Raw genomic sequence first — 14865 nt, forward strand, 5'->3', positions numbered from 1 at the left:
AAAGGCATGAAAATACACAACAGAGATCAGTCGTGGGTTCGAATGAACATACAAAGTGAGTTTGTGCCTTTGGGGGAAGGCACAGAGATGAAAAATACAAAGGACAAATACTTACAGTAGAAACCACAAACAGAACATCAGTAAGTGAATACAAGACACTGATGAACCCAGTCCGGACGCCGGTGACCCGTGAGCAGCTGAGCCAGAGACGGCGGAGAATGTTTGTGATGTAAGCAGAAAAAGTCAAGGTGCCACACAAGCACATGGCATGAGAGCCCCGCAATGTACATTCATTTCCCGTGGCAGAGCCTGGCACGCTGGGCCTCCTTCCTTCCGGGCAGAACTGGATCAAATGCACACATGCTCCTCTCCTCTCTGCAGCCCCACATATTTCTGGGGGCTTTCCCAGCGTGTCACCCACCCACCCCCTCCCCAAATGATATTTTGTTTTGTCTTCTCTTCAAGCATAGCCTATGAGAGATTGAGATTGGATCCTGCCTGTAGAGACAGACACCAGCCCACTTCAGGGAAGTGCTAGAGCGGTGTGGCTGTCTCTGGCCTCAGGGCCCTTCCAGAGAGAACTAGAGTAGCTGGGTAAGGCCGAACGCATGCTTTTCATCCCCACTCCCTAGAACAGGGAGCATGCTGTGTACGGTCTGTGAGCCAAGTCCAGCTGGGTGCCTGTTGAAGAAAACTGTAGCGGAACAGAGCCCAGGCCTTCATTTGTGCAGCCGAGGGTGCGTTGGTGCCGTCAGGGCAGGGCTGGCTAGCAGCAGCAGAAACCATGTGGCTTGCCGAACTGAAACTCTCTAATTACTATTTGGCCCTTCCTAGAAAAAGCTGGCTGAGCCTTGCTCTAGAGACCTGGTCCAGGATACCCCGTACTCCTACAGCACTGGCTGCAAAAACAGTAACTGTGACAGCCCGAGGAAGATCTTAGTGCCGTTGCTGCCACAAGTCCCTTCTCGCCCCTTTGGCCTCCCTTTCGTCCACCCACTTCGGTCCTTGTTGCTGAACTTCTGCTTCGGCTGTGGAAAGCCATGTCTCTTAGAGAGTAAAGCTATTTGCCCAAGTATGCAGAGGGTGGCATTCCCCAAAGGCAATTTCCTTAGTGGTCTCCACGCCTTTCTCTCTTTCTGGCATGCAGAGGCTGGTTTTCAACTTGGCCACACAGATTCAATGTACAGGCCCATAGGACTTGACTGAGGTCAAGCCGAGACAGTACAATTCTAGGGGATGGCTGTCTAAGGAAAGGACCCCGGGTATGTGCTTTTCCCTCTAGGTAGCCGTCTGTTCCAGGCGGTAGAAGCCCATGTGGGGATAGTGCTATTTCAGCTCTTTTTAAACTAGAACTTACAACAATTTCCCCTCCAGAGATGGGCTGGGTTTCATTGTCTTCCTCCTCTGAGCTGGTTTTGGTGACCCAGTTGTGTGGTTTGAAAGTCATTTATTTAGATGACAGATGTATGGATGTCAATGGGTTTAAAAAAAAAAAAGTTAAATTGAGATCCGAAGCAGTGGTCAAAATTAACAGACAGGGGCCACTCCTTCAGGTGTCCCCCCGACAGAACAATGGCTCAGAAATGACACACAGAAAATGCACTACCCCACGTCCCTTCCAGGAGCTCTGAAACACAAGGTCCCACACACGACACTAACTCAGTTTGGCACCGAGCATGGATAAGCCCCAGCATCCTCTCTGTTCTTCCTCTTCCTTAACAGCTACACTTCCCACTCACTCCTGCCCCGGAACCCAGGTGCCCTGGTTCCTGCAGACGGCACTGGAAACTGTAGGGTAGGGCCTGGCACCCATGTGTGGCCCCTCCCTCCCCCGTCTGACCTCCCCCCAACAGAGCACACCTCAGCCACCCACTAGCTCCCACAGACCGAAAGGGACAAAGTTACAAGGCAGACTCAGGGCAGCACTCCTTTGAATAAGCTTAAGTAGGTGCCAATCCACCAGGCACCTGGGACCCTGCCGCCCTGGAGTCTCCGTCTCACCTGTTCATACACCTGCATGAAGTCCATAATTCGCACACATCCTGCGTGTGACATACCCCCTCTTTAATGGTAAATGTTTGGAATGTCCATAGGTAAGAAAATGGACGGCCTGGAGGAAAGCTTTCGTGGCCAGGTTTTCATTTCACCTCCGGATATCGGAATACTCAGACTGTTCGTCTTCCCACTCGCTGCTTCCAGAAGGTCCCTGGGCGCTCTGGCCACCTGCTCCACCTCGGGCATGGGCATTTGGGTGGCTTTTGCTCCCTCGCTCACCCTTGGTGCCTCTGCTGGCTTCTGATAGGTGGTGGCCTGTGTCCCGGTGGTGAGGCCTGGAGAGTTGGACCCTGTCCGCCAGGGGCTGATGCTCAGGAACTGCGGTGGGAGGTCTCTGTATGTTGGAGGTGCAGAAACTCAGGATGGAGCATAGGCCTCCCCAGTTCTGCTCACACTGAGCCTGGACACTGTGGGTGACGGCCTCCTTCACATCTTCCCCGCAGGTCAGCAGCAGATTCACGAGGTCCACATAGGGCCTAGAGATTTGAGCAGAGAATAAAGACTAACGTTGGAGCATGTCCTAATGGAGCCCTGGGGCATTGTGACTAGGCCAAGAAAGACAGTGCTTAACTTGGGTTCAGTGGGTGATCTTTGTGGACTAGGTTCCACGGCAGGCAATGGAGAGTGTTAAGGCAGGTTCTTGCTCCTCAGACAGGTGTAGAGCCCCAGGACAAAGGGCCACTGACAGTGTGTGGAATCACAGGAGGAAAGCTGAGGGTTAGGACACTAAGGTAGGCATTTCAGGCAGAGAAGCTGTGTGAACAGAGGAGAGCAAGGGTGTCCTGGGCACATCCAGGCTACAGGAGCTGCTGAGTTTTGGCTGGAGTGGAGACGACCTTGGCAAACGGTGAAGGGCCTTTAATATCAAATTGGTGTGTGTGTGTGTTTGTGTGTGTTTTCAGTGAAGAATCCAGAAAGTGTTGGGCTAAGGAGTTCCTGAGAGCTTTCAGGAGCCCCCATATTTGCCCTTCCCAGGTGGCATCAGTGAGGGTCTTCTGAGGTCACTTTCCCCGTCTCTGTGCCCCTGACTTAGGCTCACAATAAAGGGCCTTTTGGAAAACTGGTGGGTAGGTATGTGTCTCTCTCTGTCTGGGAGAATCTGGGATGGACTGAGATGGGCTGGACTACTTCCCTGTGGGGTCACCTCCCTGTAGTTCTCCCTTTGCAGGTACCAGGGAGTTGGGAATGCTGCCCATTGCCCTTTCAGTCAGCCAGGATGCTCGCTGCATTGGAGCGAGGGTGGCTGTCAGGGCCCCCTTGTCCAGAATGAGTAGCTCTCTGTGAAACCAACATGCTCTGTTCTGGGCTCAGAGCTGCATTCTCCATCTATCTTGGCTCCCCTGAGTTGTTCTTACCAAATTGCTGGAGGACTTCACTCAGGGGACAGAAGAAGTGTGCCCACTTTTTATATTTATGGGCCTACCTGGTAAAGCATGTCCCCATCAGCGAGTTCTCAGGTCCTAAGTCACTGAGCTTTCCTTAACTCTCACTGGCCTTTTAAGATCCAAGAGGACGTGGGATGCTTCATGTGACTTTGTGTGGCTAACTAGAATTAAGTCCTGGACAAATCTGCCCATGACATAAAGCATGCCTCCCCGCCCCCGCCCCCCGGAAATCACTGTGGGATATGGAGCCAGCTCTAAGGAGCAAGGGTGTCCTCTCCTCCCCAAGACTTGAGCTGACACTTGGATGGCTACCCTAGGGCCCTTGTGATCTTTCTCTGCAAGTTGGCAACTTGCGCTGCAGAAAAAGCAGCATTATGTACTAGGATGTGTGCCACGGTCAATGCTGTCTTTGCTAGTCACTCCTCAAGTCGGAACTGTCCTTACTTCGAGGACGTAGGAACCAGGAAGAGGGAGAAGGAAAGTCCCATTTGGGAAGTCCTAGGCAAGGAAGGCCTGGCCTGGGCTGAGAAGAGCCAGAAGGAATGTTCTGGAAGTGTGTTTTGAGGCCTACTTGATTCCTTTGTCATCACAGTTTGCGCATGGCTGGTGGGTGAGGTTCTTAGCCTCTTTCAAGCAGGCTTCTGCCAGTGGTAAGGACAGTACGGCAATGTCTCCTGAGCACATAGAAAGGGATGCTGAAAGCTGTTCATGCCCCCTCCATCTTTTGAAAACAAACACTGTTTTAGGAAGCTCAAACCCACTGAGTCCATCTGCAAAAGGGGAGCAAGATGTTTGGTCACTTGGGCCGATCTGGGATTCTGAACTGACTCTCTCCTTTAAGCGTCTATACTTTAAACGATTCTCTCAGGAATACAGTGTCTCTTGGGCCTTCCGCATCATGGTGTGTCTGCCACTGAACCCTGGACCTGTAAGGCAGACACCGACCTCCTGAGGCAGGACTAGTCCCCCCCCCCGCCTCGGCTTGCTCTGTCTTCTCTCTCAAGGACGAAGCTGAGTCCTGTGGGGAGGGCGTGTGTGGCCAAGTAAATTAATCTAAGCCGTGCTTTGGGTTGGCAGGCTGCCTTCTTAGGCTGCAGGCTGAGCCTGTCTGGTGACAAAACCCAGCACTCAACTAAGTGTCAGCGAGGCTGAGGGAGGGGGATGTGCCCGAGGCTCCAAACCCTTGACGGCTGCCAGCACCTGGTGGCAGGGTGTGCCCAGGCCAATGGAGGCTGGCCACAGCTAGGGGGAGGCAGACGATAAAGAGAGAGTGGGGTGGACAGGCGGCAGTGAGAGGGCCAGCTTGCAGCAGACTGGACGCCGCTGCCACCCCTGCACAAGCACGGGAGAGGGATGGGGTGGTTCGGATTCGGCAGCAACCGACTTCCTCCTCTTTAAAGCGAAAGGCAAAGTTGGCTCACACTCTCCTGTTTGTGACTGTTGCCACACACTCCGAGATGGCTTTCTTGGTTTTTCGGGACTGAAAGGATCCTTTAATCAGTTAAGCTGGTCAAAGCCAAAGCTGGGGCATTGCATCGCTGCGTGGCGATGGGGAATGGAGGGTTTCAAGGAGCTGGAGTTTGGCACAAACTCACTGCCCAGAAGTCCTGGCTTAGCAGGAGAAGGAGGCCTGCACATGGCCTCCTGGCAATGTTCTTAAGACGCCCACACCTCTACACAGGGTAGGCCACCTGCTTCTGCAGGGCAGGCCAGTGCTGGCTGCTGTTGCTTGTTCTAGATGGTTTAGGGGATCCTTTGAAACAAGAGTCCCTGGCCTGGAAGCCATGTTCCTGTGGGAGAGACACTAGACACCACAGTGTTCTAACCCTTTCTAAATGCTAGGATGGGGTGTGTGTTCCCCAAAGTTGAAAGGCTTCACTTTTCCCAAAGACCTTTCTTTAGAAGATACCAACACTCTACACATTCCATGAATATATCATAGGACTATAGCAGGCCCCCAACCTCCCTCTCTCAAGACCATGAAGTCGTCTTAAATATGCTACTAAGACAGAGGTTCCTTGGCCATGATCATGTGCCTCTTTCAAGAGCACCTTGAGGGATGTCACAGTACTCTTTGGTGACAATGAGGTAGAAATTAGGAAAAGGAAGAAGCCCTTGTCATGCATGAAGACCCATGAACTTAGCAGGTCTAACTAGAACAGGCCAGGGAGGAGCAGGGCAGCTGACATTCTGACTGTTGGCCTATTCCTCACATGGAGTTTCAGTTATGCACAGCTCTGTGTCTGCGGATTCAACTAGCCAACCACAGATCAATGTTTTGGAAGCAACCTGCCCTTGTACCTACTAAAGCAGACTTTTCCTGACATCGTTTCCTAAGCACCGCGCACTAACAACTACTCACACAGCACGATGGGAGGATGCTAAGTCATGTGCAAACACCCCATCAATTTATCTGAGACTTCCTCATTCCTGAATGTGGATGTGGAGGGGAGGTCCTTGAACTATCCCCTGTGGATAGTGAGAGGAGAGTGTGCACTCCCAATCCCCAGCTGCAAAGAAGGAATCAGTTCTCACGAGGAAGAATCTTAAGTCCTCGGCTTCGCTAGCCTTCCTCTCTATGACATGGAGATGCTAATTTCAGTCCTACAGTTGGTTGGGAAAGGCAAACGTGGGAATCCATGGATAGCCCATAGCCACGGTCCTGGCACACCAAAGAGAAATAAAAGACGATCACTATCGTGTCGATCCCATTGCTCCTTTGTAAATGTTTGGGAGAACAAAGGGGGCAGGGGTCGGCACTGTTTGGCTGAACCGGTGGCTTCCTTTTCGATCTATATCTCTGTCTTTGGGGCCCATGGACCGTACTGCACGTTAGAAACAATGGTGTTGTATCAGTGTGCTTTACTGCTCTGCAAGATCCAGGACCCTGCAGCTGGGATAAACGCCAAGGAATGAGATGATTTGGTCCTGTCACTGGATCGTGACTCTGCAAGTCCATTTTAGCATGCACGTTTAGCTGACTAACGTTTCTGATGTTTTGTGTTTTCTGTGGAGTTGGAGAAGGGAAAAGGGGAGGGAGAGGGGCTCTGAAGGCGGAAAGAGCTGCCGGTGAGATTGGAGCCTTTGATGGCCTAACTGCTGTTGCCACGCTGCCTGGACCCCAGACCCCAGCTTTGCTCCCCTGTGAGTCCTGCACCTCAGCAGGGCTCAGTTTTCTCTTCTGTGGTGAGAATTTGGAGATTTAAAGGGTTGGTGTGAGGACTGGGTGAACATTGCATGTAACACACTTGGCGTAGCGCCTAGCACCTGAAGGCAGGGAAACGTCAGTATGTACCGACTGTTGTACCGACTCCGATCAGGCAGCAACCAGTCAGGACTTGGCTGTGGGGAGGAGGGGGTGCTTCTGAGGGGATTTCAAATCTGATGAGTTCCTGAGGCTTTCTAGCTTTCTGGGGCACACCCAACAGTACCCACTTGAAGGGAGTCTACTTCCAAAAGTAGCATCCTTAAACACATTTCCAGCCCCCAGGACCCCACCCTTGCCAGGAGACCCTTCCTCTGGTTCTCCTGGGGATGGGGGTGCTACTCACTCATGCAGCAGGAGGTCCTTGAAATTTATCATCTCCACAATCACCCCGATGTTCCCCTGCGCTGCCGAGCACAGATCATGCTTGAGATAGCATTCCCTCTGCAACTGGAAGACCATCTCCTTAATTGCCGGGCACTTCCTGCTGATGCAGCCAAATCTGTGCCGCAGGGCATGGGCCTTGCACCTCAAGGCATCCTTGATGAACGACTTGCCCTGAGGATGGAGAACGCAGAAGGGAGGGGGGCAGAGGAGACAAGATTTTGTCACTAGCCAGGATGGCATGTGCCAGTCTTATGCTTGTGTGGAAGTTTTTGATCTCAGAGCACCAAGGTTCCACTCGGATTGATGTGGTTTCAGGTGGGAGGCTACATCCAAGAGTGACATGGCATTCCTGGCGTCGGGCCAGAGTGGATGTGAGCTCTGTACACGAACAGATCTGCCTCTCTTCTAGTTTCCCTGAAACTGGGGCATCCTCCAGGCAGCTGGGTGGTAACTTCCTGGTAGCAGATTCCCTGGAACACCAGGAAATCTGGCTATAACTCCACTGCCAGTATCAGTAGGAGGAGCACAGTCCTTGTTTGTGCTCCATCCCTGGGAAGCAGTGCTCCTGGAGCCTCCCATTTAGTTCCAGTGCTCCAGCTCATGGTCTTGTCTCCCTTTCTCATGCTTCCAGGAGGAACATTCTTTGCTTTTAAACTGTTGGGATTATAGCCTCTAAAAGGCCCACCTGGCATCTAGTTTGGCAGCATGGGAGTGGGACAGGAACATCAAATAGCATCCTCCCAGTTCTGCCTCCTCAGAGGGGCGAGGCAGCCAGGCAGGCATACATGTGGCTCACAGCTCTCCTTCCTGGTAACCTCAGCCGATTGTGCCAAGACCAGAAAGGAGACAGCTGTCGGGATGTGGGGGTAAGTTCCCTATTTTCCTCTTACCAACCTCCCTAGCCTGGAGGCATTGCTGGGTATCTACCCAGGAATCTCCCTTCAATTACTATGGAAATATGGAAATAGGCTATTTGAGGAGCTAACTTTTTTTTTTTTTTTTTTAAAGGCAGGCCTAGAAATCACTGAGTTGAGAAAGTGAACTATTTTAGATTGGAAGTGGGAAGCCAGCCAGTATGTTTATTTATTTTGGTTTTCTCTTTAGAAAGGTCTACAGATAGCGTCTGATGGTTGAAAACCCACGTGGCACATGTGTCCACTCTGTGGCACCCCCTTTCCTTGATTTTCTAGCTGGGGCCAAATGTGGTGGAGGGCAGGGCTTAGCTCTCGCTCTATTAAGTAGCTTTACACTGAGAAGTGTCTTGAAAGGGGCGCCTCTAACTTGAGAACATACTCCTATTGGCTGAGAAAACAAGGAAGATGGATTTATGTGAGGCCTGTGGCAATCTGTTTTTTTAGTATTCTTCTGACATCCTGTGGGAAGGCCCTCAATATACTCCTCTCTTCCGGATTTCCTATTGCGTGTCCTAGCTCCAGTTGGTTCTGAGGGGGGCACTTTTCTAAGGAGCGGCAAGGAGTTCAAAGTTCTCCCCTTTCCTCCGTTTCTGTTTCCCCTTCTGCTACCTCATATCCTCTGCAGTTTGGGCTGCCGCCCCGTCACGTCCCTTTCTGGTTCCCGGGCCTTGCTTTGTGAGGCTGTCCACAGGATGTCAGTGGATGGTGACTGGTGACGTGTCTGAATCACACCTCAACTGTTGGCCTCCTCCAAACTTAGTCACTATGCTCCAATGAAATGGGAGAGGAAGTTTATGAGATATAACAACAGGGCTGAGAGCCGGGGCAGAAAACCAAGACGAGCCTAATACTACATGCCATCTAAACACTAATTAGGGCCCTCTGTGCTGGGACCATCAGCTTGCTGATTAGTTTTCTGCCCTGAGCAGCAACTCAGCTTTACCTTGGGAATCTGAGGCAGATTCAGCTCTGACTATAGAACAAGTGAGAGTCAGTCAAGGTTTTGACTTTTCAGAGTGGGAGAGGAGACTGCTCAGTGCTGTTTGGAGGCTGTGAGTTATCTAGGCTGCTTGCCCACATATAGCTAGAAGAGCCTCTGCTACCTGCAGCTGCCACTTCAGCCTTCTCGTCCTTGGGGACCGGGACTGGGTTCTAGTTGTCCAGACACTGTTTTACTTTTTTTTTTTTTTTTTTAGTTTTTTGAGACAGGGTTTCTCTGTGTAGCTTTGCGCCTTTCCTGGGTCTCGCTCTGTAGACCAGGCTGGCCTCAAACTCACAGAGATCCGCCTGGCTCTGCCTCCCGAGTACTGGGATTAAAGGCGTGCGCCACCACCGCCCAGCTGACACTGTGTTTATCACTGGCTGTGACTTTGATGTCAGGACTGCTTTGTCTATGCAGTAAGGGCGTAAGAACTCAGGAGGATTTGGCCTACCAGCAGCTTCAGAGAGCAGAGCAGTGGTGCACGGCAGACACCCCAGTGCCCTTCTGTACGCCCTCGAGCACCGAACCATCTCAAATAACAGTTCAGGAAATGTGTGAGCGAGTCTTTCCAGCCAATATTTCAACCACGCCACACCAACCCAGAAGATTCTTCATGCTATATGTTTTACCTGGGCGTCGAATTTTCCAGCGTTGTGTAGAAAAGTCATGCAAATCCCATGTAAGCCCCAGATTTCACAAGAGTTGTTCTCGAAACACTCAAACACGCCACACCCCACGTCCCCAGCGTTGACCAAACAGTGCTGGATCTCCGCTAAAATGAAAAAAAAAAAATTACTAGAGGAAAATTAAAGGGGAAAAGTCGTTGCCAATTTCAGAATCTAAGGGGTCGGGGAAATAAAATGTTATTATTTACTACTACTTATAGAAAAGAATTGATATTTGTAAATTTTTGTAAAATTAGCCCAAAATAACAAATATCAGAGGTTAGTCTGAGCATTTTCTTTTCCCCCCTTTCTCTTTCCCACTTTATGAAGGTAAATGTGGGGATACTCAGTTTAAGAGCAGAAAATATTTCAGCTTTTGAAACCCACAGGGAAAAGTAAGAATTTAAAAAGACCGACTTTCATGAATTAAATGGCCTTCTCTGTTTGGGGCTGCAGAAGCCACTGCCTTTAAGATCCGGCTATTTCCTTCCTGACCCCAGACGAAAGCGTCCAAAAAGCAACTTCAATTCAGCTTTATGATTCAACACCTAAAAATCAAAACAAGATTCCTACTAAAGCCGTGCCTCCAAACCACCCGCATTAAAAAATGCCAGGCCAGAGAGGCTGCTGCGGGCAACAGCCTCAGAATGGAGGCAGGTGGGGGCTGGCCACCCGCTGCCACTCACTTTGGAGGTTCCTTTTAATTAGGGATCTGGTGTGGTGTGAGATATCACTTAATCCCCTAGAATCCCTGAGGTCCCAGAGCCTGCTACCCCTTCCAAGATGTCCTAATTCGTCAGCCTGAAAGGACAGAAAGGGAGCTGTCAGGCCGCGGGAGTGCAGTCTCAAGCCCTCTTCGGCTCACTCAGTTCTACGATTTAAACCAACCGCAAAATTACACCAAGAAAGTGTATTTTGGAAGAAGGGCGGGGCTCGAGTCGAAAAATCTGTATCAGATGAAATCTAGAGAGAGACTGAGGGGCAGGGCGGGTGAGGGACCCTCGACTGCGCGCCTGGACAACCGGGGCCGAGAGGCTGAACTGACTCCACGCGTGGCCGCGGGCAGGACAGCGATCACACACTTGGGCGCCCCTGACCAGCATTTGTGCACTTCGGCTCAGGCAAGGAGCGCACGCACGCCACGGCCGCCGCGTTCACACGGCCCCCCGGGGAATAGCGGGGATGGGGGCGTGAGCAAGGAGCCGAGCGGCAGACACGTTTCTTTCTCTCCCGGGAGCTGGGAAGAAGGCCAGCCCCGTGTGCCGCACGCCAGGCTCTGCGCTGCAGCTTGGCGGTGAGCAGGGCCGGCGCACGATTTGGGTCGTGTCAACATTTCTTCCCTTGCTGACCTGGCTAGGGGCAAGGGACTGCGGCAGAATCATAGAGGTACACTTTGCGAACCCCCTCCCCCAAAGGAAAAGTTCTTGATGCCATTTAACTGGCCAGCAAAGTTCGGGGATGTCCGGTAATCTTTAAAGGAAGGGGAGACAGTCCATGCCAGGCTGGCCGGCTTGGAAGAGAAGTTCTCTGGGCGCAGGGCGAGCCCAGTTCCGAGGACTCCCGGTGTCTCGCACGGGCTAGCCTGGACGAAGTGCGCCTTTGCGCGGGGCCTGGAACTCTGGCTGGAACTGGCAGCGCCAAGCGCTGCCTCGTTTCCCCTCAGCCCTGGGGGAGAGCAGCAACAAGTCCTGCCTCAGCCATTTCATCACCCTGCTAGCACGTGCGGATTCCGGGCGCTCGGAGCCCGGCCCAGACCTCGCTTCTCCTCGTTCTTCCCCTCTGCACGTCCCGAGCCACCAAGAGTTTGCGCGGCCCGGGGTGAGCTCGGGTCGCCGGGTTAGGGCTAAACGCACGGGGAGCGCTGCGGGCGTGCACCGTGTTTCCCCCGGTAGCTCCAGGCTGCAGGGCGCACGCGTTTACCTGTGTTCTGCAGGGACAGGCGGCCTTTCTGCTGGGAGCCCCTGTCTTGGGGACCTTCCGGAGGGTTCGTGGCGTCGGTCCCCCGCGCCGGGTCCAAGGTGGCAAACACCAAAGCCAGGGTCACGAACTGGCCCAGCCGCTCAGCACACATGGTTCTGGGTATCACCCTCCCGCCGGGAGACCTGGATTCTTTGTGCGCCCCTCCTCCTCCTCTTCCTCCTCCGCCGCTTTCCCCCTCCTCCCACTCTTCCTCCTTGCTCGCCCCTTCCCTCCTCCTCGCCGCGGCTCGGATAGAGGTTACCCAGCGCCCTCCCGTAGCTCTCCGGAGAGCATGTGACCAGGCCGTTAGCAGCGCCGCGAGTGCCCGGCGATGGCAGGGATGGTGCCTCAAATATCCCTGGAAGCTCTGGTGTCACTTGAATGAAGGAGTCGAGCAGGTGTTGTCCCGGAGGCTGGACCAATCCGAGACCCCGGCCCGTTTGACAACACAGCCGGGAGGCGGGGCCTGCGCCAACTACTACGGGAGGAAGCGGAGCGCCGCGGCGAGCGCCCCACAAAGTTGCCGACCTGGCGGCGGCCACGCTTTTGCGTGCGTGTGTGTGAGCGAGGCCCGAGACGCGTGCGCGTGTGCGGGTGCTCGGGGGCAATGGCCGAACGGGCTGAGAAAAAAAAAAAAAAAAGTCAAAGCGGATGCCAGTCCCAGTTGCAACTAAAGATTAAGAAAAGGGGGTGGGGTAGGGCGGGGAGGGTCGGTCCTCACTAGGACAGCGTCCTCAGGGCTCGCTTCCGGCTGGGAAAGTTTCCTCTTTGGAACTCAGTGACATTCTAAGCCCCGAGGCCTGGGTAGATTGGAACAGATACCTGGGCACAGAGATGGAGCGAGCAAATTGAGCTCTGATGGGAATTCCTAAGCGTCGTGACGCTTGGCATTTAAAGAACAGGCGCTCGAAGACAGGCGCCAAAACCCCGAAGCACTTGGCCCGAGAGACAGTTCACCTCCCACTTTTCTTTTTTTTTTTTTTTTTTGCCCGGATTTGGTGGGTCCTGCAACACCTGGAGAGTCTTGTCTCGCCCCTCCCCCAATCCAGACGGATTCCTGTCTGGGCTTCAGGGATCCAGGTGACAATCCAGACTTGCATCATTTCCTGGCGAGTCGCTAGGAGGCCCAGGCAGCCTTGGGTCAGGCGGCCGCGGAGCATCGCGTGCTCCAGAGGCCAGAGCTTGACAGACAGACAACTTTAGGCATCTTCAAACACACGCTTCCATTTTTCCTAAGCGCCACTCCGCCCAGCTGAGGGTTTCCTTTACTCCTCAGTCCTCTGATGCAAAAATAAAAGCAAAAAACCCCCAAATCCCAGGACGTTCTCTCCATCCTTTCTCTCCCTCTTATGGAGCCCCCTCCTTAAGCACCCTGGGAATCAGATCGCCCTCAGCTGCTATCTCCCCCGCTGGAGGAAGCAGGGAGAAAGTTGGGCGCCGCTGGGAGCGCCTCTCCCCCCTGCTGTGTGTGTACGTGTGCACGCTCACGTCTCCCTCGCGCCGGCCCGGGACAGGAACTGCTGCTCTTGGCCTCGTTAACCCGACGGCTTAGTTTGGGGGGCTAGCTTGCTTGGGGGAGGGTGAAGAGGCGAGCGCTGCACCTAGCGCCACCGGGGCCTCATCCGGCATTGGGACTACTTGCCCCTCCCCCGCATTCTCTACCCTAGAGAACAGGTGAGCCTGGGTACCAGCTCTCAGCCCACGTCCTTGCCCGACTCCCCGCTTGCCTGCGCACTCTGCTGTAATGTGCCGGGGAGGTTTCATCACGCACCGCCCGCGGCGACTTGCTACCCTGGGCCTCCGCACCGAGGCGCACTCTCTGCCTCTTCTGCGCCTACGTGCGACACGCCTGAGGGAGGGGTTGTAGAGATGGGCGCGCAGGTTGTCTTTCTGCTCAGCTTTCCTGGGTGCCAGCTGCCTTCCAGCGAGGAGATGGCAGAGGCTGGGGATCAGGGTGACCGCTGCTTCAGACTGGAGGAAGTAAGGGAGGATGTGGGAAGGTGCCTTCGGAATGGACTTTCCAGGGGCAGGACCTCATGGAGCTTCTGCCCATAGCAGCTCTCCATCTCTTGGGCCCCAGGAAACGGTCACTTTGAATGTTAGTCTTTGATGGCCAGAAGAAACTGGCCACTCGTACCCATGATTTTAATAACAGTGACTTCCTCATTCATCTTTTTGGAGAGGTGGTGAACAGTGGGTATAACGATGGGCCATCCTCATTGGCCACCTTGCTTGTTTGAATAGTTAATTTAGCTTCCTTTATAAGTTTACAAAAAGCCCCCCCCCCCGCCCCACCCCCGCCTCTTGTACATCCTTAAAAATAAAACAAACAAAAACATTTTGGTCTACCCATCCCCCCAAACTCTTTAAGGCCGAAAATTTCCTGGGAGAGTCAAGCAACCCTCAGCCTTACCTAACTTTAGAGCTGGGTAGACCTCTGTGGCCTCTTCCAGGAACGGAAGTAGCACCAGAGAAACAGAATCTGGAGATTCAAGGCAGTAGAAGGAAACCCACCTTGTCCTGCTGCAGTGAGGCCCTGCACCTGCCCTTGGAGAACATGCATGGTTTAAAAAAAAAAAAAATCATCTTGAGGCTTTTACTCCAACTTTCAAAGGAATTTCATGGTTCTCATCTGAGCCAGTTGCTGCTTTAGAAAGAGCACACAGTGGCTTGATGTGTGTGGGGTGCTGTAAGCACACAGCACCCCTTCTTGAAGGTTGGTCTCTGGACCACCTGGTCAAGGCAGAAGCACCTGGACAAGGGTGTTCTTCGTCTCACTGGGACTCACTGGGAGGTCTGCTGGGCGATCCTCTGGGCCAAAGGCCCAGGACAGAATGAGGCTGGAGAAGGGTGTGGTGCACCTTTGTTGTGATCCCCTTTTCCCTGCAGATTCCTTTAGCTCATCAGTCCCTCAGGCTGGGTTTGGCAGATGAGTGGAGTGGGCTGGGGACAGTAGATGGCACTTATTAAGGTAGCATGGGTTGAGCGCAGGCACTGCACCACACACCAAGGTCCAAACTTTGGCGTCTCTCTAAATCTAATGTCCACCTTAAATGGGATCAAAGACTTAGAGGAGCAAGGACGGGCCAGCCAGTGCTGCCCTGGGGTTCCAGTGTCTGGACAGTTTGAGACATATAACCGCTGAGACAGATCTGGTCTGTCTGTGACATCCAGACTTGTGCAAATGGACTAGACATTGTTAATACATTTCTTGCCTGTATGTATTTGTATATCATTATTGTATTCATTGTCTATAGTTTTACTATGTTAGTTAAAACCTTCCCTTTTTTGTTTAGACAAAACGGGGGAAATG

At 53.0% G+C, this 14865-nt stretch overlaps 1 protein-coding gene across 1 annotated transcript; it reads right to left on the minus strand.

The window, feature by feature from the left end:
- Positions 1 to 455: 455 nt before the first annotated feature.
- Stc2 (stanniocalcin 2) lies at positions 456 to 11983 on the minus strand. The gene is made up of 4 exons (XM_059269210.1): positions 11514 to 11983; positions 9558 to 9700; positions 6992 to 7203; positions 456 to 2531 (listed from the first exon to the last, which is right to left on the minus strand). Exons 1-4 carry the CDS (start codon positions 11662 to 11664, stop codon positions 2144 to 2146), a joined length of 894 nt encoding a protein of 297 aa, XP_059125193.1. The 5' UTR covers positions 11665 to 11983; the 3' UTR covers positions 456 to 2143.
- Between the last annotated feature and the right edge of the window lie 2882 nt (positions 11984 to 14865).

Source organism: Peromyscus eremicus, chromosome 8a (genome assembly GCF_949786415.1).
Source record: "Peromyscus eremicus chromosome 8a, PerEre_H2_v1, whole genome shotgun sequence".
Taxonomy (NCBI): Eukaryota; Metazoa; Chordata; class Mammalia; order Rodentia; family Cricetidae; genus Peromyscus; species Peromyscus eremicus.